This window comes from Aristolochia californica, unplaced genomic scaffold (genome assembly GCF_029961685.1).
Source record: "Aristolochia californica isolate CCGP_79_NKW_82.1479 unplaced genomic scaffold, dmAriCali1.0.hap1 SCAF_12, whole genome shotgun sequence".
Taxonomy (NCBI): domain Eukaryota; kingdom Viridiplantae; phylum Streptophyta; class Magnoliopsida; order Piperales; family Aristolochiaceae; genus Aristolochia; species Aristolochia californica.
In genome coordinates, this window is record NW_027181793.1 from 17532456 (window position 1) to 17559930 (window position 27475).

The window sequence follows — 27475 nt, forward strand, 5'->3', positions numbered from 1 at the left end:
AACTCTATTTTAGAATGTTAGAGCTTTATTTTTTTTAAAAAAAATTGCCTCATTTTTTGTGAGTAGTTTGCCATAGTGACCATGATGATGTCTTAGAATAATTTTGATTTTTATTAAATAATCATAATTTCATAATTAGAAAATAAACGAGTTTAAATACTTAGCTCTTTGTAGAAATTTCTCCTTCTTTTGATTGAAGTCTATATGTCCTCTTTGATGACTATTCCTTGATGTCAAGTCCTTCTCTCATGAGATGAGTTTGTTCAAGATTGGTGTGACTTCCTTAGCATATGCTTATATAAAGTTGTTGAATTCCTGAGAAAGATAAATAATTCATTGATTTGACTATAAATAAGTATAATGAGTCTTTATTTATAATAGAGAAAATAAGTAGAATCATATTATAATTAAACTACCCATGTTCGAGTTACACCCAAAGTCAAACACTAAAAGACAAGTCCTAAAACAATTGAACGACTAAACAAAAATAGAATACTAATGTAACTAAAACTCCTTTTAGCTGAGACTTTTTTATGACACTTCTTTATGTGAGACTTCCTGTAAGACTCCACCGTATGAATTATTGTTTCATGAAACTTCTTGTTGTGAGAGTCATATAAGTCTTTTATACCTATTCTTCAACACTCTCCCTTGAGTTGGAGTTTATAACTTCAACTTACAATGAAAAATAATCTTTGGTCTTCAAACAATTCTTCATATAGTGCTCGCCCTGACTTAAATATTCTGGTCACATAAAATTTGATTACTACAACACATAAAATTCTTCGTCGTGCTCTCCCTGCTACAAATTGAAAAGTGGAGATGCAAGGCCAACCATATGCAAGCATGATGTTGACTATGAGCATGTAATTTTTATAATAAAGAAAACAAATAGAATATGATTACAATTAAACTACCCATATCTCAGTTACACCCAAAATCAAAAAGAAAAGTCCTAGAACAATTACATGATCGAACATAAATATAATACTAACAATAACTAAAAAAACTTTTAAATTGAACCTCTTCTATAAAACCTTATCATGAAACTCCTCTTAAACTCTACAATATTAATTCGGGTTCTATAAGACTTCTTGTTGTGAGAGTCATGTAAGACCTTGTTCTTTAGCATAGTAACATAGTTAAAAGTTTTGCTATCACAAGAGCATGTTACAGTATATTAGATTTGTACATAGAGATATATAATACTAGGTTATCCTCCGTATAGTATACTATTATAGTTTAGCCTATTATAGCACTAATCTTTAAAAAAATTATTATTGCAATTGAAGGGTAGGGGTCTTCTATACTTCTAAATGCGTCGGGAATTAGGTCAGATCTCCGTTTTGTACAAGTTTGTCCAAATAAAATTCTAACCGATTGGATTCAGGCTCAAACCTCTTTGGTCAAGGTAGAGAATGTTCAAGCCCCCCTATAATACATCTAAGTGGACTTTAGAGTAAATACAGGCTTTTTTGAAGACTACACTTTAATTAAAGCATAATTTCCAATCTATCACCGTCCATATGAGACTTGGAAATAGGTCGGATCGGAGTCGAACCCCATGTGCTTGGGTCATTGTCCGAATAAATTTTCAAGGGGTCCGATTAGATTCGAACTCCCTACGGTATTTAAGCCCGTCTTAAACATAGTTGGATCAGTCGGGTGTGAGCCGGATTTTGGCTTATTCCCAGGCTTTCTTCTAATCGTCTATTTGGAAGTTGTTTTCATCGATCAGCCGGAAGGGGAAACTAGGAAGGAGACCAACACGCGGAATAGAAATCTAACTTTTGTGATCATGGAAAGTTTTTAGTTCGATAGCAGTCAATTATTCCGATGTTTATTGATTTCGATGGTCGGTTTCTAACGATTTTTCTTTCTTTTTTTTTCTTTTCTGCAGATTTGCTTAATGTGTTTGTTGCCTCTCTTCCTCATCCCGGTTGTCAATGCCTTGCCGTTGCTCTTTGATATTATCCTTGTAAGATCTTCACCTTTTCGGTATTTTTGCATTCAATGAAATGATGATGGTTACGTTTTCTTTCTGCTGTCAATTTTTGTTATCTGGAACTTCCCCTTGATGATTCTGACGCAAATTATGTCGTTATAGGCGATGCACATACTTTGCGACATGATTTTGATATTCATTTTCTTTTGTTCCATGTTTCTTTTTCTTTTAAACCTGGTTGGGTCAATGAGATGGGGATATGCTTCCCATTAGTACGTAAACCAAATAGCAAAAGTGTCTTCACACCTGACATCATGGAGAATCTCTACAAAGAATTTTCTGGAAAAGACATTTCAATGATCATATCTTATTCTACTAAAGGTCTAATGCTCTCAGTGAGGAATTATACTGTCATGTACTCACTTTACGTGCATGATATGGACCTGAGTTATCTTAAGTTAATCTGTTCTGTTGCCTTATTATTCTACACGCCTTGATCAGTCCCCATATTTTTCATTCTGCTATCCAACCTGCCTTAGCTCCTGTTTTGAATGCCTTATAGATCACACGCTAATATCTGGAGATCAATCTGAGAGTAACATCTAGCTCAGCCGTAGAAGTCTTTCATTTAATCATGTCTTTTCTGGTTTCAGTTTATAACATGTTGCTCAGCACATTGGAGTGCTATTGATTCTACTGCTTTTGACTTTCTTTGTTCTTTTAAGTCATCAGCTGGAGCAATGGTAAAACTTGAATGTTTTGACTAGCTACTTTACATAGATGAAAAAATCAAATAGATGCTATGTTAATAAAATATTGTTCTGTTCTGTATGTGGAGAATTTGGTGACTATGCAGTTTATGCATCGCTGTTTATGTCATTCAATGACATGCTCAAGGAGAACCACACTTGTTCCCCACTAGCTGATGCAGTCATAGAGTCGTTAGATTTCCTTATTTAAAAGCTTTTTAATGTAATTTTTCAACATTATATGGTTATATTCTTCTTTGGATTTTTCATTTGTAAGTGTCCTTAAGTGAATGAGTTTTCCATTTTATGCTATTGTCTTTTTTTTATTAAGATGTCCTATTTGTATAATCCTGGAGTCCCATGATGAGGAAGATTTAAGGTGGAACCAGGTAAAAAATGAGAGGTGAGTGAAGAAGAGCAGAGTGTAGAGTGAAATTGAGTAAGAAGAATGGAAAAGGACGAAGAGTGGTTGACTTAATTACGTATCCACTCAGTACTTTATTTATTATCTTTCATAAAGTGCTTTGAATTGGTATGATGCTAGAGTGAACTTAGCATTTTGCTCTTGGTAGAGATCAAAGGTGAGTTTTGAGGTGTGTCTTGAGGTATTATCTTGAGGTGTATGTCTCTTTTCTCCTCTTGTTTCCCTCTTTCATTCTTTCATTTTTTTTTTTTTTTTTGTCTTGGATATTTTGGGTCAAAGCGTGTGTCACTATGCTGTCATTGGTGGTAACTTGATGATGATTCTGAAGAGTGAAAGGACAGTGATCACGGTTATCCTCGTTGCATAAAGAAAGGGGAATCTTCTAAGACAAAGGTTGGTATCCTCATTGACACCCTATTACTAAGAAGAATCCTTCGTCCGTTACATTGGTGTAACTGTGGGCATTGGTCTATTTGTTGCCAAGCCTAAGGGAAAATTTTCAAATGCTAGGTCATATGTGACGTAGTCTTTAGAGTGCACCAAGTATGGTCTCAGACAAGGAGAAGACGTCTGATAAGGTGGGAGGCATTTAAGGGCCTGGTGATCACGTCCAAAGTTCTAGAGGTATTGCCGTAGACAACAGTTGCTATAGAGGCAAGTGCTTTTGCGGATGCCTTTCAAGATTGCTCCAAATCCTGTGCCAAATATAAGTAAGAAGGAGGCAACTTTGCTAGATTTTCTTGTTGCCTCACCATGGGGCTTTAAACATTATAACCAGGGTTGACTTTCTTTATCACTTATTAAAGGCCGCAGGAGTGGACCCTCTTTCTTTGGATACAACAGTGGATAACCATGTCCTTAAAGCAAAGTGCATGTGCAAACCGATTAGGACCATGTAGTTGGTGAACTACATGTCCCAGGAAAAGGGCAAGGAGTTGCTTATGTCCATGTAGTTTGTGAACTTTCCCTTGCAAAACAAAAGTGGCTTCAACTTGAAGAGGAATGGCGCAAAGCCAAGGAGGAAGTATCTTCTCTTGAAGAGAAGGATGAAGCCATGAAGATCATTAATAAAACAAAAGGAGTGGTTTATGATGGGAGACGTGAGATTTTATAGTTTGCTTGTGATGACCTTAGAGGATTATGAGAATTTGGTCTCTCTCAAAGTGGAATATTTGGAAGGTCAGTTATTGTTTGGATGTCTAGAGATTCCCCTCCCTCTTGGATGCTGCACCACTTTGATGAAGTTTGCAACATTAGTTTTTGTTAGATGTAAAGTGGCAACATATTCTAAGATCTGTCAACAGTACTATTGATAGTCCCGTTGAAGGTGTCTTAAAGAGTCATGTAATTGTTGGGGATTCTTATCCCCTTGCCCCTTGATGGTGGAGGATCTCCCTCTTCCTCACTTTCCTATTATTATCATTCTTTGGCTATAAAATTTAATCTTTCACTAATTAAAAAAGGGAAGAACAAAGTTTCTAGTTGGGTCTTGTTTGTTTCATTGAGTTATGAAAACTTTATTTTTTATTGTGTTTACACCTTTATGTGTATATATTCTTTGTTTTTTATAGCGACTATCGGAAGGTCTAATAAGGTTTTACTAATTTTCTAGGAAATGTTTTTCTCTTAGAAACTAGATTCTTAGGGTTTGCAGGTAGGGACATTGATGAAAGTTTTGAATATTGTTTAAATTATAAATAGGGGAGAAGGGTTTGTAAACCTTAATCTTTCCCATCTCTTTTCTTTCGGCAAAATTCCAACATGATATGAGTGCATGTTATTCTCTAAGTTTTGTGAGTTCACTAGGTCAACTCGCAAAGAAAATGGTGCTCTATGTTTATGTTTGATTTGTAGAGTATATTTAATTTCTTCCCTATGTAATTGCTATTTAAGTTTTTTCATGAGTCCTCCCGTATTTGTTACCATTTCCCTGCTGGTTCTAGTAATCCTTAGGCACTGAAGTTTTTTTGGTTTGATGCAAAAAGAGTTTCTAGTTGCTTCCGATGACATCACAAGAGTGGTCTTTTCTACATCAATCTTTTTGTGTTTAATTTCTTCTTTATCTTTTCTTGTTCCAACCCTAAATCAGTTTTCTTACAAATTTTCATCAATGGGCATGGGGTGCTGCTGCATAACCTGCCTAATGCTTCTTACATCTTTTGCCTCTCATGGATTGAATATACTGGTTTTGTCATACCAATCTAATCGATGAATAGAGAGGACACCAAGAATTTCTTCTACCTCTCTTGGAGATTATTATGGTTGATGCTATATGTGTGAAGTTGGGTCCTAGGCCCATCCCAAAATAGCTACCCATCTTAGGAAACCTCTTTCCCAACTAATAAACTCAACATATTTGTGATCATTAATCCATGTGGGATTATTCCTTAACACTCCTCCTCACGTGTAGGCCCTCTGGGCTTTTACATGTGGATAATTTGGGTGGAGGCCCGCATACAAGTACCTGCTCTGATACCATGTGAAGTTGGGTTCGAGGCATATCCCAAAATGACTAGTCATTTTTGGATGGGCCTTGGACCCAACTTCACAATATGAATCTATTATTTTGTTTTGACTCTAGTACCTATTCAAAATAAACAATTGAAGAGAATATTGTAGTCCTTTTTATTGCTCCGATCAACAAAGTACATTAAGCATAGAGTTTCTTTAAAAATTTTCTATTGGTTGGAGGCAATTGTCTTCTTTCTTCTATGACTAAATCATTAACATCATTTTTGTAAATTGTTTCCACAACAAATGGTCCTTGCCAAAGTTAGGGGAGGAACTTGTGCGAGTTCTTGCTAGTGATGACAGTTGACTGACAAACCACAAGGACCAAGTCTCCCTTTTAAAATGACTGCAACTTTGCCTTCTCATTAAAGCCTGAACTAGCCTTGCTTGATAGATTCGAGTCGTTGCTGGGCTTGCATATTGCTTTCGTCCAATGACTTTGGTTCTCGAAGTTTGACATTGTCTTTGACTGTCAATCCCTCATGTAATGCAATGTGGATCAATGACATCTGCTTCTCTAACGGTAAAATAGCTTTAACTATATGGATCAACAAATATGGAATTGATTGGGTCAGAATCCTATCATCTAATAAGCCCATAGAGCTTTCTCCAATTACTCTTGCCATTTTCTCTTCATTTTGGACACTGTTTTCTGTTACATCTTGCAAAGGGTTTTATTGAAAACTTCTGCCAAGCCATTGGTAGTCAGATTATAGAGTGTGGAAGTCTTCTTTTTTATGTTGAACTTCTCAAGAAACCTATTCCATCTCCTTGTTCCAAAACTGAGTCTCGTCATCTATCTCAATGTGTCTTGGCACATCGTGCAGATAAATCAGATGGGTCTTGATGAAGTCAACTGCAGTGCTAGTCTTCATCTCTTTGAAGGATGCAGCCTTAGCTCACTTGGATAAGTAATTTGTACCTGCGAGGTCTCATCCGACAAAATTGCTCATCCCAAAATCTCATCAATAAAATTGGCTTGCTCTATTGCTCATCCCAAAATCTCGTTTCTACAATCCACACGATTACTAAGGTTAATCTCCCTAAAATTGGAAAGTTATTAATCTCCTGTAGCGTCGGTCACATTATCTGGGGCCTTTGGAAAGAACGGAATAACAGAAGGTTTAATAACAAATCCCTTCCTGACTACATTCTCTGCAATCAGATTGTGGGGCAAGTCATCTCTTGGATTCGGATGAGAAAAGAATTCAAAAGTCTTGGAGGGATAATTCTTCGTAAGATTTGGGATCTTGTTGCAAAATTGTCCTATCGACTATGGAGACTTGGTCTCTTCCTCCGGCTGGATTTTTTAAACTAAACTTTGATGGAAGTGCGTTAGGTTGTCCGGGGTTAGCTGGATATAGGGGGGGTTATCCATGACGACCAAGGAAAATTGTTCCTCTCTTTTTGCGGGCCACTCGGAATATCAGACTCAACAACTGCCGAGTTATCTGGGTTGTTCAATGGCCTGAACCTGTTTCATCAGAGAATGGAAGGACCTTTATTTGTCGAAGGCGATTCACAAGTTGTTATCAGTTGGTGTAAGAAGACATGCAAACCCCCATGGCGGCATTGGGATCTTTTTGATGATATATGTACTTTAATTTCCCAAATACAATGCAAGTGGAATTATATTCCTAGATCCGCAAATCACTTGGCGGATAGTCAGGCTAAAACAGGTGTTTTTCTCCAACAACTTGTTGTAGAGGAAGGTCTTGTTTAGTATAGTTTGTATTTTTCTCTCTCTGTAATATATATTCACACCTTTTTTCAAATTTTTTTGTACCTGCGAGGTTGTACTAGCGATTTGTTGAAGACTTTGGAGTTATTGGACTTATGATATCCATCCCCAAGGCTTCGAAGGGCCTCTTGGTCACTGTGGGGTGCAATGACTAATAGTTGATGTCTTAAGTTCCTGTGGAGCTGACATGCGTTTTTTATGTTTTCTGTTATATCTTGCAAAGGGTTTTATTGAAAACTTTTTGCCAAGCCATTGGTTGTCGGATTAGACCGTGGAAGTCTTCTTTTTTATGTTGAACTTCTTGAAAAAACCTATTCCATCACCTTGTTCCAAAACTGAGTCCCGTTATCTATCACAATGTGTCTTGGCACATCATATAGATAAATCAAATGGGTCTTGATGAAGTCAACTGCAGTGCTAGCCTTCTCCTCTCTGAAGGTGCATCCTTAGCTCACTTGGAGAAGTAATTTGTAGCTGCCAGGATGTACTAGTGGTTTCTGTTATATCGCAATGGGTCATAATTTGATGTTTTCTGTTATATCTTGCAAAGAGTTTTATTGAAAACTTCTGCCAAGCCATTGGTTGTCGGATTATAGAGTGTGGAAGTCTTCTTTTTGATGTTGAACTTCTCAAAAAACCTATTCTATCACCTTGTTCCAAAATTGAGTCCCATCATCTATCACAATGTGTCTTGGCAAATCTTATAGATAAATCAGATGTGTCTTGATGAAGTCAACTGCAGTGCTAGCCTTCACCTCTCTGAAGGATGCAGCCTTAGCCGACTTGGAGAAGTAATTTGTAGCTGCCAGGATGTACCAACGATTTGTTGAGGACTTTGGAGTTATTGGACTTATGATATCCACCCCCTAGGCTTCGAAGGGCCACTTGGCCACTGTGGGGTGCAATGACTCTAATGGTTGATGTATTAAGTTCCTGTGGAGCTAACATGCTTTACAAGCTTGGATAGGCCAATAACAACTATTAGCCTAACTTGGGAGTGCAGCTTTTGACCTGCCTAATAAGCACCTTAAATTCCACCTCTTCTAGTGTTGCCTTCCCTTCTTTGTTAGAAAAATTCTGCAACAAGATGCTGTCATAAGATCGCTGATACAATGCCCTATTGAAGAAGGTGAACCTTGCTGCACCTCTATATACGTAAGTTTGATATCTTGCATCTGCAAGTATCTTCCCATGCTATCCCCTGTCTGGAAATTTTTTTTGTAATGCTATTACCTGAGTTCAAGAAGGTTGTGAAATGCTATGCCGGTAATGGAAATCTCACTATGGTCGGATTGGTGGATGGGTCCGAGCAGTTTCAATATCAGCCATGGTTTGATTTCAAACTTAGCCAGGAATATTGATGCCTCTATCTCTGACCAATGGACTGAATCTGGTGGCTGGAATTTGAATCTCCGGAGAGCTCTTTCGGACTCTAAGGCTTTATTGGCATTCAATCTCCTCACCAGTCTCTCCTCGGTAACACCCTGGATTTTGCCTGATACACTCTTGCCCAGGAGGTTCTTTTTCCACTACCTCGGCCTATAAATTCCTCAGCAGCCCCAGTCCTCCTCAACCGGATCACCTTGTGGCCATTGCCTGGACCCTACTTGCCCCTCCCCATGCTAAATTCTTTATCTGGAGCACATGTAGGAGCAAAATCCTCACCTCTAATTCCTTAATTCGACGTGAAACCCTTGTCCAGGACCACTTCTATCCCTTCTGCCAAAATTCTCTCGAAATAGCCACCCATGTCCTCTTAATTGGCCATTTTGCCCATACTGTCTGGAATAGCCTCCTAAATAAAATTGGTTTTCAGTATTGTCCTTCTCAAAATCTTCCATCCACTATTCTTTCAGTTACCAGTGCTAGCCTCCCAAAGCTTGGAAAACTACTCATTTCATGCTGCGCTGGTCATATCCTTCGGGCCTTATGGAGGGAAAGAAACAATAGAAAATTCAACTTTAAATCTATCCCTATTGATATACCGATAGAAAATATTGTTGGCCAAGTTTCAACCTGGCTCCTGATGTGTAAGGAATTTCGAAGCCTTAGTGGCTCCAATCTCAGAGGGAACTGGCAGTTGATTGCTGGTCTGACATATCTTTCCCGTCTTCTAACAATGGCAATTTTGTATCCCCCACCGGTGGGCCACTACAAATTAAATTTTGGTGGCAGCGCTTTTGGTTGCCCCGATTCTACAGGTTTTGGTGGAGTAATACATGATGGTAATGGTAGTCTACTTTTCACCTTTGCTGGGCCAATTGGAACCTCCAATTCTACCATTGCAGAACTCTCCGGATTGCTTAAAGGGCTTCATATCTTCCAACACCATCTTGTGGGACCCCTCTGTATTGAAGACAACTCTAAAATAGTCATTGACTGGTGTGCAATGTCAACCCCTCTCCCTCAGCAGCATTGGGATATGTTTTTTTATATATGTAATTTAATTTATCTTCTGAACTGTAATTGGAAGCACATTCCTAGGTCAACTAACCATTTAGCTGGTACTCAAGCTAAGTTGGGTGTTTCACTCCAACATCTTGTTGTGGAGGAAGGCCCTTTTAGCTAAGTATTGTACTCTTTTCCTTCTCGTAATAGTTTATACGTCTTCATTTAAAAAAAAAGTATCTTCCCATGCTGAAGGAAGTTAATTAAAGGTTGACACCAATTTTGTAGTCCGTTACATGTACCAAAATAGTTCGAACCTCTTCATTTTGATCATCTTCAATTTGAGGTGATGGTGTTACCCTTGTCTCGCATATTGGGATCTACAAAGGCTTCTCGTCAAATCATGGGTGCCAATTGGGCCAGCGTGGTATGAGATAGATTAAAATTTCCTTGTTCCATCAAACTTTGGAGCTTTTGATGTATTAGGTGCCTAAGAAAAAAACCATAAATGGCAGAGTACAATACACGTCAACATGTGAAGTATGGAACAACAACCCTCCTAGGTCTCTTGCAAACCATCTCGGATTTAGATTTGGGAGGATTTCTCCATTGATTTCATTGAAGACCTCCCTCTTTTTGGGGGGTTCACACCATTTGGTGGTGGTGGACCAGCTGTCTAGTATGCCCATTTTCTTCCACTCAAACATCGTTATTTGGTGTGCTAAGTTGCAGATTTGTTCGCTAAGGAGATGGTCATTTTACGTAGGGTTGTCCATACTATTGTCTTAGACAGAGATCCCATCTTCATTAGCTAATTTTTGGATAGTTTTTTTTACCATGCAGGGTACAAGATTGCTTAATAGTACAACTTACTATCCTCAAACAGATAAGCAGACTGAATTTGTGAATTGTGCCCCTGAATTTTTTTTGCAATTGTTAAATTGGGTCCAAGGCCCTATCCCAAAATGACTAGCCAACTTAGGAAACCTCTTTCCCAACTAATAAACTCAAGATCTTTGTACTCACTAATTCATGTGGGACTATTCCTTAACACTCCCCCTCATGTGTAGACCCTCTTTTGTGGCTCTACAAGTGGATAATTTAGGAGTAGGTAGTTTAGGTGTAGGCCTTCTTTTTTGTGGCTCTACAAGTGGATAGTTTAGGTGTAGGCCCTCTTTTTGTGGCTCTACAAGTAGATAGTTTTTAGGTGCAGGCCCACATATGAGTACTTGCTTTGATACCATGTTAAATTGGGTCCAAGGCCCTATCCCAAAATGACTAGCCAACTTAGGAAACCTCTTTCCCAACTAATAAACTCAAGATCTTTGTACTCACTAATCCATGTGGGACTATTCCTTAACAACAATGTTTCTCCAGGTTTAAACCATCTTCATGGTCTCTATACTTAAATAGATGGAATGGGCTCACAACACCTCTTTTCTACTGCACTATAGGCATGACCCTGTTTCAAATAGTGTATGGGGGCCCCATGTCGATGTTTGTAGCCTGTATGCATGGTAATACTTGCATTCAGGAATTAGAAGATCAGCTTTTGGACCAAGATGAGACATGCGCCTTCTCAAGTACAATATCTTGGTGGCTCAGAATTGTATGAAACAAAAGGTAGATTGGCATCGACTAGAAAGGAAGTTTCAGGTCAGAGATATTGTCTATTTGGATCTCCAAGCTTACGGGCAAATTTCAGTTGTTCAGTGGAGAAATCAGGAGTTTGACTTTCATTGTTTCAGCCCTCTCAAAATTCTGGAGTGCATCAGACCAGTGGCATACATGTTGAAGCTGCCACACATGTTTTGATTCAACCCGTTTTCCATGTCTCTATGTTGAAATTGAAGCACAAGGACCAGATCTCAGTTTCTCCTACCCTTCCTCAATGGGACTCAGTGAGTCACTCGTTTAAAGAGCCATCTTGTATCATTTTCAAGAGGAGAGCTCGTGTGGGTGGCCGACTCGTGGCTTGGCAGCACTTACCTGAGGTTGATACCACTGGGAGGATGAAGACACCTTCCTTTTGCACTTTCCTGGTTTCTAGAACCTTGTGACCAAGGTAGTTCCCCCGTTGGGGGATGGGTGGGTTAGATTGTTTCGAGCATAGTATTTCATCATTATTTTTATGCATTATTATTTTTTATTTTATGTTTCTATTCTGTTATTGCAGTATGCTGATGACACTATTTTTTTTGGAGAAGGTACCTTGAGTCAAATCACCCACTTGAAAGCTTTGCTAAACCTCTTTGAGTTGTCTTCTGGACAAAAGGTAAGTTGGGCTAAATCATCCATTTTGGTATCAATATTGATCCTTCAGTTCTAAATTCCATGGCTAACTACTTGGGTTGTAAAGTTGCCTCCTCTCCGGGCACGTATTTGGGACTTCCTCTTTCTCCTATCTTACCCTCAAAATCTTCTTGGCACCCAGTCATTGAGCGGCTTGAGGTAGACTTGCTTCTTGGAGAGGAAAATTTTTGTCCAAAGCTGGTAAACTTACTCTAATTAAGACTTGTTTACATGGTATTCCGTCTTATTTTCTATCCTTGTACCGTTGCCCTGTCTCTGTCAGAAAGAGAATAGAGTTTTTAAAAAGAAGATTTTTATGGGGTGGGCAAAATGGTGAAAGAAAATATTGCCTAGTGAAATGGGTTGATGTTTGTAAACCTTTTGCTGAGGGTGGCCTTGGGATTCGCGACACTGCAACAACAAACTCTGCTCTGTTTATGAAGTGGATCTGGAAATTCAATATGTTCCTGTCTCTAATTTGGTGGAATATAGTGGCCAGTAAAGCAGACAAGTTCTCTGGATGGTGGACAGAAGGGGGAAGGTATAACAGATTATCTCTTGTCTGGAAAAAAAATAGCTAGTTTGCTGCCTGTTTTCAAAAACGTTGTCAAATGTTACATTGGATCTGGCAGTATGACAACCTTTTGGACAGATTGGTGGGTAGGCCCGACTAGTTTAAATTCTAGCTATGGTCAAATTCTCTCTTGCCAGAAACAAGGAGGCTAATATTTCAGTAGTCAGGCAGAATTCTTGTGAGTGAAATTTAAACCTCCGAAGAGCGTTGACAGAAGTAGAAACCCTTGAAGCCGCCAAACTCATCACGAGACTATCTTCGGATCGTATCAGAAATGCTCCAGACAACCTGATATGGACTCCTTGTCCCAAAGGTACGTTTTCTACTTCAACTGCCTACGAAGCTCTTCTCTCTCCTCCCCTTGCTCAATCCTATCACCCATCAGCTATTGTGTGGTCCTTACACGTACCCCCAAGAGCAAAATTCTTTATCCGGACAGCATGCCAAAACAAAATCTTGACCTCTGATTCGCTAATGCGTTGGGGAATGCATGTTTTGGATCCTCTGTGCCCATTTTGCATGTCCTTCACTGAAATTGCGGGTCATATATTACTGCATTGTAATTATGCTCACTTGGTTTGGACTAAACTCATCAGCAAATTGGCCTGCAATACTGCTCCTCCCAAAATCTCATATCTACAATTCATACGATTACAAAGATTAATCTCCCTAAACTTGGAAATATATTAATCTCCTGCTGCATTGGTCACATCATGTGGGCCCTATGGAAATAACGGAATAACATAGGATTTAATAGAAAATCTTTTTCTGAAAATATTCTTAGCAACCGAATTGTTGGGCAAGTTACTTCTTGGATTCTTATGAGAAAAGAATTTAAAAATCTCAAAAGGAATCAACATACGAGAAAATTGGGATCTTGCTGCAAAAATGTCTCACCTTGCTTGCCCTCCGATTATGGAAACTTGGTCTCTTCCCCCGATTGGTTATTTTAAACTGAATTTTGATGGAAGCGTGTTGGGCTGTCCAGGGCCTGCTGGATATGGAGGGGTTATTCATGACGATAAAGGAAATCTTCTCTTCTCTTTTTTCGGGCCAATCGGGATATCAGATTCAACTACAACCGAGCTGTCTGGTTTGTTTAATGGCCTAAAACTGTTTCATCAAAGGATGGTACGACCTTTATATGTTGAAGGCGATTCTCAAGTTGTCATCAATTGGTGTAAGAAGACATGCAAACCTCCTTGGCACCACTGGGATCTTTTTGATGATATATGTACTCTAATTTCTCAGTTACAATGTATGTGGAATTATATTCCTAGATCCGCTAATCATTTAGCAGATAGTCAGGCTAAACTAGGTGTTTTTCTCCAACATCTTGTTGTGGAGGTAGGTCCTGTTTAGCAAGGTTTGTATTCTTTCTCTCAGTAATATATTCACACCTCTTCTCAAAAAAAAAAGGGCAGTAGGATAGGGGTAAAAGGGTAATCGTTGGGTCAGTTATTATAAGGAAAGTGGTGGCATCTAATTAAGGGGCAATTGGGTCATTATGATCTCTTTTGTTTTGCAACAGTAAAAAGGCGACGAGCTGCTAGGGATGGGTCAATTTCCATAAAAAAATAGTTATGTTTTCAGAATTTGGGAGACTTGTTTCTTCTCGAAATGGGGCATCACTATCCACATGCTCTTCTTCTTCTTCCACTCTCAATCTCTCTCTTTTAGTTTCGGAATACGTTTCATTGAATACCAGGAAATGCCTAGAGTTGAAATGGTACAGGCTGGGTTACTCATATTGTAACCTCGTCTATCAACTTTATTTTTATAATTTTGTGCCTTCGGGAACTTATAGCATTCCCTCTTTAATCTTCCAATTTCTCTACAAACAAATCTTCTCCGTTGATTCCCCATTTATCTAAAATGGGTATTACACTTTTAAACCATCTGCAATTCCCCAAGTGCCCTTTGTTCAAGCTTAATTACATTTATGCCATCTCATGCATACACTTTTGATAGGTACTTCGCATTGGTCATCTTTTGAACTAATTTAGGTTTCATATATTCTGGAGTGTTATGTTACAAAAAATATTTTGGTGTAAATTTTTACACACTTGAAATATTTGATTGAGTATGAGCGAAGATACTCTTGATGTGTACTCTTTTGCTTTCCTTCGTAATAAAATCATCATCATTTAAAAAAAATGAGTGAAGATACCCTGGATAAGTCCAAGCTATTTTGTATGACAATTTCAAACACTCTTGACTCATGTTGAAGGATGATGGTCGAAGAATAGTTCATTAGCAGTCACAACAATTGTTTAAAAAAAAAACAATTGATGGGCATAAACCTGAATAAAAAAACCGTATGAACAGTTAAGTAGAGCGGCTTTGCAAACTAGGATCAGTTCAAAGACTTCAAAGAAAGTAGGAAATTACCTGTTGACTAGACTAAAAACAGCAACTTCTTCCAAATCTTCTGACAGAGTTGCTAGCATATTTAACATCTAAACAGGATTTTCCTTATGATGGAAAAGAGAAAAAATTATGCTGACTTGCATAATTTCTGCTGCACAAAGCTCTCTACATAGGACAATACTTCCACAAGGAATACCATATACACTAGATTACCTGAGCGTGTGATGGAATCTAGAACCACCATATGTAAATGAAAAATTTCTCGTGCTGAAACATGGTTGAAATTGGTGCTTGCTGAAATTTTTAGTTCTTTTCGGTTATAAAACTTGAGAGTTTGAGAGTCTTCCAAAGATGGAATTTGACTCTTCTAGCAGCTCTTGCCATCTTATCTCAAATGGGATATTGTTCATCTTTAAATAATTATATTTTGATTTGTGATTGCTGTCTTTTGAAGCACAATATTTTCTGGATTCCTTGCAGACCAAAGTTTATCGGTTATTTGGATGGGAATACCTGAAACCAGAAAGAGCTCCCCCTGCTTGTCCTTACAAGCCCATAGGAAAGAAGGATGTCAAAGTAAGTTTAGTTCCCTAAGCTTTAACTTAATAACTCTTGTCCATGAACTGCATTTTGATAGTTTAATATAAATAAGTTGTTTTGAAGGAGAAAAGGAATATGGACCTAAGTCCATCCAAGTTTAGGTGCACCCAATTTTTAATTTAACTGTTAAATTAAATCGAATAAATTAAAAACTTGATTCTTCTTATTCTAGATTTTTTTATTATCCCATGCATTCTTGTTGACATCATTTATATTTTTCTATTTTAATAAAAAATTTAATGATAAAATGGAGATAATATGGCAGTTTTATAATCAAGTAAATGTCATTCTTATATATGGTATAGCTTCTTCAAAAAAGAAAAAAAATTGGGTGCAGCTAATATTGGTTGGACTTGAGTAAATTTCCTTTCCTTCCTTTTTTTTTGTATGGCATAAATAGAAATAGGTTTTTCTTGAAAAGCCATAAACAGAAATAAAGTTGATCCCAGTAGTTAAGAAAGAGATTACTATATGCTATGTACATTAACATTTACTTGATAGTCAATTTGTCTCTTCTTTCTTTTTTTTTTTCTTGAGAAGAAGGCGGGTGATCTATATTATATGAAGCATGAAAAAATGAATGGATTGCTTCACAAAGAGGTGGGAGGGGATTCTAAAACACAAGGATTATCCACTTCATCATTTGCTTGCTTATTTGCAATTTCATTTGCACTTTTCTAGGAATTAGATTGCCTGACATATGAATGAATTAATCAATGCCAAGATTTAGATGAAAGCATTGTCTACTCTATCTTGCCATTCCTATCTAATTAGATGCATTAAGTTACATTCTAGCATTCCCCTTCAAAATTGTAAAGTGAGGTGAGAGCTCAGCCAAACTCCTATGGTCACCTCCTTCGGTAGAAAGGCTTATGCTTTATTTTGATGCAGTTTTAAAGGTAACCCAGTGCTTATTGGAGGGGATAGGGTGATATCAAGCTTTCATAGAAATATTGACATGGCATATTCTCTACCCTTAGGTCATGGTGACTCCATTGAACCTGCGTTTTCCTTCTCTAAAACCCTCCTAGTTGAAGGGGATCTAACAGTTGTCATTAATTGAGTGCTGTTAAAGTTGAGTGGTTGTTCCCAAAGTGGCTAGCCAAAGTTATAAAAATTCTTCCCAACTAATAAACGCAAGAATTTTCTAAGTCCAAACCATTGTGCGACTATCCTCATGTTGCTATATATTCTCTCAAGCAACTATCTTGAGACTTCGGATGTATGTAAAGCTATGATATGGTAAGACTTTTACATCCAAACCTTTTTTCTCACAAATAGGGGCTTATGATGTGGAAAACATATACAGATGTGCAATGGGGATGTAGAAAACACATAAAAATGTGCCATGGGGAACACACTTAGAACACAGTATGGGAAAGGGTAGGCTTTGATAGCATGTCAAGGTCCGCTAGTTCTTCCTAAAATTACTGGGCGTATTTAGGAGGCCTCTCTACTATTAATCACCAGATTGTTCCAATCCCAAAGCGATGTGGGTCTATCCTCCTATAGTTAGATTTATTTTCCCTCTTAGACAACTAGTTTGAGTCATAGCTTTATCTCTGTTCATTGTTTTATCTGGAATAAAATCTCTCATAATATAATAAAAAATAACTAGCTCAAGACATGAGGTGCATGTGCACAAATTATTGACAACCCTAATCACCAGGGTTTTGTCAACAATCTCTAATAAATCCTTTACTTGTTCGAATGGACAACGATCACCCATCCTGTCCAAGTTAGTTCACTGCGTTGCCACTGGTGATTGGCTGAGATTATATGAGAATGTTTGTGGAGCAGTGTTAAATCGTGCTGGATCCGATCATTGGCCCATCCAGATCAACACCAAATTTGGCAAATGGGGCCCTACTTTCAGATTTGAGAATGCTTGGCTGCTTGACAATCAGTTTGAGAATCGGGTTAAATCCTGGTGGTCTGAGCTTGGGGGCACAAACTTTGCTGGATGGATTTTTCCTCGCAAACTGAAGCTCTTAAAAGACAAGCTTAAATCTTGGTCCTCGGATTGTTGCCTTTCTGCCAATGTTGAGAAGTCCTCTCTCCAATCCCAAATTGCCAATCTTGATTTGATCGAAGAGCAATGATGCCTTTCTTCCACTAAATTTTCTAGTTGCATTCTCATTTAGAATAAATTTCAGTCTCTTGTTTATAGTGCGCATGTGCAATGGAAGCAACGAGCCAGATTCAAGTGGCTTGCTAAAGGAGATGCCAATACTAAGTTCTTCCATGCAATCGCCTCGGCACGTAGGAGGACTAACCGAGTTACTTCCTTGTCCATCGACAATGAAGTCACTTCGGATAGGACCTCTATTACTAACACTTTAATTAGTTTTTTTATAGATCTCTATTGTGAAGAATGTCACGCTAGGCTGAGGCTCTCTAATCTCCACTTCTCCTCAATCTCTCCTTCCTTGGCCGTGCTTATGGAGCTTCCATTTTTTGATCATGAGATCGCAGTCGCCGTTTTGGGCCTTCCTAGTGATTGGACCCCTGGTCCTGATGGGTATAATAGTGAATTCTACAAGCGTTGCTGGCCTACTCTGAAGCAGGACATCTTCTTTATGGTTCATAGTTTTTTTTTTTTTTATCGTGGCATCACCTTCAAGAGCATTGGGGCATCTCTCTTTGCCCTAATTCCACAGAAAGCTAATGTGGAACACCCAGGTGACTTTAGACCGATCAGCCTAGTCTTAAGCTCCTACAAAATTATTGCTCATATTCTTGCTTAAAGACTCAAGGCGATTCTTCCTGTTGTCACTCATAGGGGGTGAAACACTTTTGTTCGTGGAAGGGACATGTTGGACTCTGCCATGTCAACTTATGAAGTAATTGATCATTTTACTAATTTTGGTCTTCCCTGATTTGTTCTCAAGCTCGGCCTTGAGAAGGCCTTTGACTTGATCCTTGATGATGTCATAAGACATATGGGCTTTGGGGATCAGTGGAGGTTTTGGATTCGGAGTTGCATTTCCTTAGCTACATTCTCTCTCCTTCTCAACGGCACTGTCTATGGTTTCTTCAAGGGCTCCAGAGGCATGAGGCAGGGTGATCCCCTCTCCCTAATCCTCTTCAACCTTGTTGCCGAATACTTGTCCTCCATGTTCTATTCTGCTAGAAGGTTGGGATGGCTTAATGTGGTGGTTGACCGAGCAGAGTTTGATATTCCCTTGCTGTAGTTTGTTGACGATGCTCTCTGTTTTGGGGTCAACACCCTGGACTAGGTCCACATGCTCAAAGCTCTACTCGGTCTTTTCAAGCTCACCTCGGGTCAAAAGATTCATTGGAAAAAAACCTGCTATATTCGGGCTAAACTTGAACCCAGATCTAGTCCAGAGCATGACTAGCACCTGGGGTTGCACTGTCATGACCCTCCCTTCTAACTATCTCGGCCTTCCTCTCATGGGCTGCAGGCCAAGGATGGGTCTCTGGGCTCTTGTTATTGAGAGGCTTGAGCGGTGCCTCTCCACCTGGAAGGGCAGACTTCTATCCAAAGTGGGAAGACTTGCACTTCTTAATTCTTGCATTGCTAGGATCCCAAATTAATTCCTTTCCTTTTTGCCTTGCCCCGCTTTTATTTGCCATTGAATTGACTTGATCAGACGACGCTTCTTATGGCGAGGTGCCAATAGTGACTTCAAGTATCACCTGGTCAATGGGATGATGTTTGTATGCCAGAATTCTTGGGTGGCCTCTGAGTCAAATGCACTAACGAAATGGGGATGACACTATTGGTTAAGTGGTTTTGGAAACTCAACTCCACCTCTGAGGCCTTTTGGAAGCCGATGGTGATTGAAGCTTCAGAAATCTGAGGCTAGTTGGATTACCGAGGGCAGTCGTCGCCACCTCTCTCCTATTTGGAGGTCTATGTTCCACCTTTTCCCAGTATTCAGCTTGCTATTCGATTCTTTGTTGGTGATGGCTCTAGCCTTAATTTTTGGATGGATTGGTGGAGTAGGGATGGCCCCCTCATCAACTCCTTCCAACCCCTTTTGCAGCTCACGACTCACTGAGACTTATTTGTGGTTGATGCTTGGACGAATGGCTCATGGAATGTCCATCTGAGATGCGGACTCACCAAGCTCTCACTGTTTGTAATCTGGTTAGATGGCCTAAACTCCACTAAGATTTGGAGTCATATGAAAGACATAATGATTTGACTCCCTGATGACAGTGGTTGTTTTATTGTCTCCTTGGCATATAGATATCTCATGGGTTGGGCTCGAACCTTTGACACCCACATGGCTCTAACCGCTTGGCATCTCCTAGCTCCCCACAAAGTGAAAATTTTCCTTTGGAGTGCTTGCCTTAATAGAATTTTTACTGCAGATAACCTCTTACAACGTGGCAACTCATCCCCTAACCTGCTCTGCCCTTTTTGTGGCTCGGATGAGGAAACTGTAAGTTATCTTCTTCTTTACTGCTTGTTCACTTGGCAGATCTGGATTTCTCTCCTTAGCAGATTGGGCTTCCAGTTTTTCTTCCCATGTGACCTTGGTGAGATGAGTCATTTCACCTTTGGGACACCCCCACCCCCCTGAATTGGGTAAACTTCTCCTCTCTGCTTGCATCGCCCATATCCCGTAGTGCCTGTGGAAAGAAAGAAATTCTCAGAGATTCAATAGCACATCTAGTACAATTGATGAAATCATTTGCTACGCCACCAGACTCATTTCTACTTGGTTGCACACTAGGAAGAAATTTGACTGCATGAAGAATGTCCCCATTCTTACCAACTGACGTGTGGTTGCTCAGATGTCCGTTCCAGCCTCGGCCCCCGGTAGCCTGTTGGGTGCCTCCTTCGCTTGGATATCTCAAGCTCAATTTTGATGGAAGTGCCATTGGCAACCCCAGAGCCATGAGGTTCGAAGGTGTATTTCCTGATTTGGAGGATTCCCCTCTTATATCCTATTCTGATGGTTGCTCAGATGTCCATTCCAGCCTTGCCCCCCTGTAGCTTGTTGGGTGCCTCCTCTACCTGGATATCTCAAGCTCAATTTTGATGGAAGTGCCATTTGCAACCCTAGAGCCACGGGGTTCGAAGGTGTATTTCGTGATTTGGAGAACACCCCCCTTATATCCTATTATGGGCCTTTGCATTTTCCGCAACCGCTTCAGTGGCCTCCTCATTGTGGAAGGTGACTCCAAGGTGGTAATTGGTTGGTGCTCTTCTTTTTCATACTCCCCTTGGCACCATTGGCATATATTTTTGGACATTTTAGATCATGTGTCTTTTATTTCTTGTACATGGTCTCATGTCCCTAGTCAGCAAATTCTATTGCTAACTCTTGTGAAAAATTGGGTTCCTCCCTACAATCTCTTATTGTAAGGGGAAACCTCCCTTGATGTAATTCATATTCCCCTTTTGTTTGCAATAAAATCATCACCTTTTCCAAAAAAAAAAAAAGTAGAGTTTTTCCTAACCCAAAGCAAAACTAAATCATTAATAATGCCAATAAGCTTAATTGGTTTTGAGTTTCTAGTGAGGATCCCTTGGGTTTCGAACTAAATTATTTGGAAACAAAACTCATGCATGGGAGGGGGGGGGGGGTTACGAGTCCTTAAATTATCATAATACCGTTCAATATACTTCAACATAAAATAATAGAAAAGCATGCACTTACTCCATTATATATTTTCAAATTCTTAGAAACATCGTACCAAACTGAATCTGATAAACTTATAGAGACATCTGACATATGAGGGTGACATATTCACAACAACATGACCGTTATACCCCTTGTTGCATAATTCAAGACTCCTCATCAAGCTGGATCGTATATATCAAGGAGTCTTAGCTTGTTACGAAAAGTACCGAATTCATGTTTTTCAAGAGCCTTAGCCTCCAAGATGACCACTAGACTTCACATGAGTAACCACAACACCACTCTTCGCAAACATCATGAACAAAGTGGTAGTCCACTTCAAATGTGTTGAGTTCTCCCATGGAATACAAGATCGCGAGCAATAAAAATGATAGTTTGATTGTCACAATTCATCACCATAAGAGAATCAGTTTGAAACTCTATTCAGTCGGCGCAGACCTCACCCATAGAAACTCAATGTAAGCCATAGCCTTATATTCTACCTTTGTCCTTGAATGGGCCACCATATTCTGATTCTTACTTTTCCAATGGAGTAAGTTACCTCCAGCAAATACTCAATATCTAGTAATAGATTTCTCGTCTTACTTAGACCCTGTATAGTCTACACTAGATGCCCCATATTCTGCAAATGATCATGTGACTTTACAATAAGCCTTTTCTAGGTGCCCCCTTTAGATATTTCATGATTCTTTGAGCTACCTCCAAGGGAACCTTCCTCTGGTTCTCCATTAATTGGTTGACCACACTCACAACAAATGCAATATCTGGTCTAGTCATAATCACATATGTAAGCTTACCCATGAATCTTCTATACATCTTCTTGTCTTGAACCACTAGACTGTCATCATCATAAAGAGTTAGATTGGCTCCCATGGGTGCCTCAAATTAATTTGCCCCCCAATAAACCATATTCTTGTAACATAGCCGTGGCATACTTTCTTTGTGACAAAAAGAATTCTTGCCTTCCTTCTAGCCACCTCAATGTGAAGGAAATACCTGGCCCCCAAATATTTTGTCTAGAAATGACTCTTGAGATACTTGTTTACTTTTGCAATTCCCTTTTTCATCACTCCCTAACAACACAATATCATCCACATACTATCAAGACCACAATCGCAGACACTCTCTTCATCACAAATAAGGTATTGTCACAATGACTTCTGGAGAACCTAGCGGATATGATAATTTTGCTGAATTTTATCAAATCATGCCCTCGGACTTTGTTGAGGCCATAGATAGCCTTATTCAATTTACAATACCAATCTCTCTCTGAGCAACATACCTTGGAGGTTGCTCCATATATACTTCTTCTTGCAAGTTGCCATATAGAAAACATTTTATATGTCAAGTTGAAACAATGGCTTCCTCTTATTTATTATCACAAAATCAAAATATGCAAACAAATCAAGTGGGCTACAAATGAGAAAGTTTCAAACACATCAATACTGTAGGTTCGAGTAAAACCTTTCTCCACTAATCATTCTTGATACCTCTCAGCAGATCCATCTCCATTATACTTTACTGTCTACATGCAACGCTGCCCACAATAGCAACACCAGATGGCTGGTCACACAGTGTCCAAGTACCCCTAGATAACTATGCATCCATCTTCTCATCGTTGCCCTTCTTCCAATGTGGGAAAACCAACGCCTCCTGTATAGAACTTGGAAAGAACATAGGTTTTCTCCTTGCTCTTCTTCTTTCTCATTTCTCTTCAAGTTCATCACTTTACATAGAGTAATTTGTGGAAGCAATTATGATTTATTTGAAGTTCAGCACTCCATATCATCCTCAAATAGATGGTCAAATAGAAGTTGAAAGTAGAATGTTGGGCAATATGTTGCAAACTCATGTTGAAGAATTGAAGAATTGGGATTTAGCTTTACATAGGTTAGAATTTGAATTCAATTGCATTAAGAATAAGACTATAGATTTTCTCTATTTCAGGTAGTTCATAGTCGAAACTGACAAGGTCATCTCGATTTGGTTCGTATTCATTTGTTGGGTGTTTAAAGGAGAAACTAAATTTAAAGGAGAAGAAAGGAAACTAAACTTAAAGAGGCCGCATTTTCTTATTTTTAGGCTCAAGTTCCAAGAATAAAAAGTCTCAAATTGGAAAATCCAAGCTGCAATTTCCTCTTTCCCCCTTGTTGCAATAGAAAATGTAAATAAAGGCGTTTTGCTGGAGTAAGAAGTTTTAACTAAAGTATACCTTGCTGTTCGGTGGAAAGCATCCCTAAATAGCAGCTTGCTGTTTGGGATAAAAGCTTCAATAGAAGATATTTTTCAAGTTGTAGCTTCCTGTTTTAAATTTAGGTTGTATGTTCTAAAAGCTAGAAACTCTACAAGTTAGAAGATGGGTGTTTTTAAAATTTCCTTTCTAGAAGGAGTTGGATTTACTAAATTCTAATTGAACTCTATTTCCTAGAATGGAACAATATAAAAGATCTTTTTTTTTTTTATCCCTATGCCTATTAAAAGGGCTGCATATGCGACACAAAAACTTGTTTGTTGTGTATTGATTGAAATCCTGGTTTTGGTTACCTATTGGATTAACTTATCCTGTTATTTTTCTTCGTCTGCTATTTTTTTTAATTGCTTCAGAAATCTTAATTTCTGTGCTTCAATTTTACCTGTCAAATTTGAATTTAGATTGTAGTTTTCTAAGTTGTTCCAATATCGGTTACCCATGCTCTGGAGGAAGGATTCAGCTTTATTATTTCTTAAATCTAAACCTTTGTGCTTCATCACAAGGTGACAAATAAAATTGGTTATAATAGAATTCGTGGATTGATTAAAAGCAACTACTCACTCTCTTGAGTTCTCAGCCAGTTGACTTGTATATAGCATGTACGTGGCTTATCTCTGTCTGTAGACGTAGCTAAATTGCTTGATGTGGTATTGTCCAACATATATCATCATGGTCCAGTATTCTTGGTGCCTTCTGGAAGATGTTCATTTTTTTTCTGAGGAACCATTCTTTGGAAGAGCCCTTTTATCACTCATGGATGGATGATTAGATGAAAAACTTAAATGTTGTTTAGAAACTTCCCTTCACCATTTTATAAGAGATTAATGCAAACTGGTTAATTTTTTTAACCATGGACTGAACAAGCTTATTGTATAGCCAATCAGTTGTCCACTAAGATAACAACCTTTGAGGTTTTTTATGAGTGCAGCCTCCTCTTTGGCACCATGTTATTAAATTGGGTGTAAATGGGTAAAGGGTAAAATTGTCTTAAAATATTGTTGGCACAAGATAGGAGAGAGATCTCGTCATCTCTCAAGTAGGTAGTTTCTTAAGTTGGAGTTTAAGAAAGTTTCCTATTCTTTATGGAAGGTTGTAATCAAGTATTAAGGGGAATTGTAGATCGCATAGAGCAATTTTGCTTGATGTCCAACTGAAGCTCTCTTAATCAAGTCCACCTTTTCTATAAGCCTATCCCCTCATCAAGGAGCATGTCAAAATCTCATGCTTTGGAGCCATCATGTGACTGCTTTCAGCCACAAATTTGCTAAACACATGGAATGCTTGTTGTCATAACCATCTGAAGAATTTTTCGGACTAAGTGCTTTAGATGAATCTGGCATTGGCTTGAGCCCTAATGATCATCTAAACTTTGGAACTCATTGCAGTTCTTCCTGTTTTCTCCAAACCTCCTCCTTCCTGGTAGCCTGCTGTAATTACTTTCACACTTTCATTCTTTCATCATCTTCATTCACCCTGTTAAAATTGTGCTACTTCCTCCCAAAATGACTAGTTAAAGTTTGGAGACATCTTCAACCTAATAAGCATAGATTTTTTTCAAGCCCAAACCTGTGGGGGATGATCTTCCGAAACAAAAAATTAAAACTCTTTTAACTCTCAGACAACTATTCTGAAATGTGAGCCACATGTTCAGTTATCAAATGGTGGAATTTCACGTAGCAATTGCCCTCATCTACGTGGCTAAACTCCTTCCAAATGGGTGGATTTATGGTTGGCTTGTGGACGAAAAATGGATTGGAAGTGAGATGGTTGACATGTGAGAAAGATACTTGACTCTATTCAATCGAAATCAGCCGCTTCTTGAGGTGTCCACTACTAATATCTATAAATTTTATGTACCCAACTTAGCACTTTTGGCCTGATCCTCCATGTGACTCAAATGATACTTATTCTGCTCTTGACCTCCATAGATTTCTCTACTAACACTACTTTATCCTAACTTACAGTGAAGCAAATAACATTTTGACATGACTTAAGCATATGAACATGATGATCATGAGTATGGACTCTGGAGTGACTTCAGCTTTTATTGTGGTGATAACTAACACATGGTGGTTGGGCCTAGAATTGTAAAAAGTACCAGCAGTTTGACCAAACTCTGAGAATTTAGTTAATCTCCTCTGGCACATCTTTCTTGGGCTGTCCTTTGTCTTTTTAACTCATTATGACCTAAAAATCTTCCATTATGTTCCATCTGTTGGAAGAAAACAAAATTATATTTACCATTTAGCAGCATTGTTATTTATTTATTTTACTGCATTATTTCAACATTCTTAGCCATATATCTATTCATTTTTAGGGTAGTATGAATATGATTTTCTCATGTTTAGTTGCAAGTCTGTTATGTGAAGCTCCTGTGAATTTAATGCAACTACTTTGTTCCAGCTTTCGGTTATTTCTGTCTTGTTGGATATGAATAGCTGCTTCTGAGTTTTGTTTCCTTCACACAATAATTAGAGTGCCCTTGGCTTGCTCCAGGCATCAGAAACTGAGATGGAATCAGAGCAGCTCTCTCACACACCAGCTGACGATTGTAAGAAAGAGTAGCTCTGAAGGTCAGATTTGTATATTTGAGACAACTGCAAGACATGAGTTTCTTTTCTGTTTGATCGTATAATGAAGGTTCAATAATGAATTACAGTACAAAGATTATAAAGAGAAAATTAAAGTTTCTGCATTAATCTGTTTAACAAAATTTTTGAAAGTAGAGTTAATGTCGATGATATAGATGAGCTATCAGAACTGTAGTTTATTGTTTGCTATCTAATTTCGCATTGAACACAAATTTTAAACTTTTAGAGTCAGAATCTATTTTATTTACTTTTTACTAAACTCTACTTCCATATCTTAGCACTGGATATAAAGAACATAGATACTTGCATTTTAATGCATCGAGAAATTAACACAAACACAACATAAAAGAAACAATTCTTAGGTCCTAAAAAGGATAAACCTTGTGTAGGGTGGGTAAGCTTTATCAAATTTTACTAACTCCCATGGTGTTTGCACAAAGTTGAACTCACCAATCAGTAGTCTAATGACATCTATAGTTGGTTCTTGATAGAAATGGTGGCAACAAGTTGCTTTTACTTTGTTGATGGCACCACAAGCATGGTCGGTTGTCTGAAACCATATCCTCCAGTGTACACAACAAGAAGACGACTCTGATTTGTAGTGACTCCAACTCTAATTGACCGGTTTACTCAATCGAGATGTGCAGTGAACATTATAGAGAAGAAAATCTTTCGTATTTACATTGATGAAGATGAGTTCCTACTACTAAGACTATTTTTTTCCTGGTAAGAATTTCTAGTTAGAAAAGTGTTTTCAAGAAATATGAGGTATTAATAGTCTTTGGAAACTATTTTTATTAAAAATATTTTTCCGACATTTCCTGGAAAAACAAGGGCACTAACAAGCCTAAAAGACACTAAAAAAATCATTAGAATTACATATACAATCAAACAAAAAATTATTCAATTATCTTGCATAAACCAGGTAATTGGTTACTTGGGTAGATCTATAATCAGGGAAAGTTCCTAAACACTTACCAGATATGAATTTTTGCTGTATTTTAATAGTAGATGAAAATTAAGAATATGGATAAAATTTCCACCTTTAGATTTTTAGTAGCAAATACAAGACAAAAACTCTTGATGGGAATTTCTTGCACAATTATCCATAATGTGGGGCCTCTAATGTGGGGCCTCCATATTCTTTCAATTTTCATGCACGAAAATCAGATAACCATCAAATCTCCATCTAAAGCCAAATTACAAATTTAACCCCCGGTCGGTATGCTTGAAAAGAAGGATTTTAATTACGTATGTGTCCTCAAAATAATTCATGACTTACATGAAATATTTAGGGATTTTAATCGCTTCGAATATCGTAAAATTTGTCCCATTTATATTAGATTTTTTATAAGGGTAGATAATAATAGGGGTAAAAAACGTAATTTGTCTAAAATGGAATGAAGGAGTGTGGAGAA

At 38.3% G+C, this 27475-nt stretch overlaps 1 protein-coding gene across 1 annotated transcript; it reads left to right on the plus strand.

Moving 5' to 3' along the window:
• Window positions 1-1649: 1649 nt before the first annotated feature.
• LOC137946083 (uncharacterized) lies at window positions 1650-26225 on the plus strand. The gene is made up of 4 exons (XM_068792259.1): window positions 1650-1800; window positions 1900-1978; window positions 15475-15570; window positions 25963-26225. Coding segments are annotated over exons 1-4 (246 nt in total). The 5' UTR covers window positions 1650-1798; the 3' UTR covers window positions 26032-26225.
• Window positions 26226-27475: the final 1250 nt, after the last annotated feature.

What these genes read in the sequence shown, in the direction of transcription:
- LOC137946083 (XM_068792259.1), top strand. An exon ending in TGCTCTTTGATATTATCCTT is followed by an intron (nt 1,979 to 15,474) that starts GTAAGATCTTCA and finishes GATTCCTTGCAG; the next exon opens with ACCAAAGTTTATCGGTTATT. An exon ending in TAGGAAAGAAGGATGTCAAA is followed by an intron (nt 15,571 to 25,962) that starts GTAAGTTTAGTT and finishes GGCTTGCTCCAG; the next exon opens with GCATCAGAAACTGAGATGGA.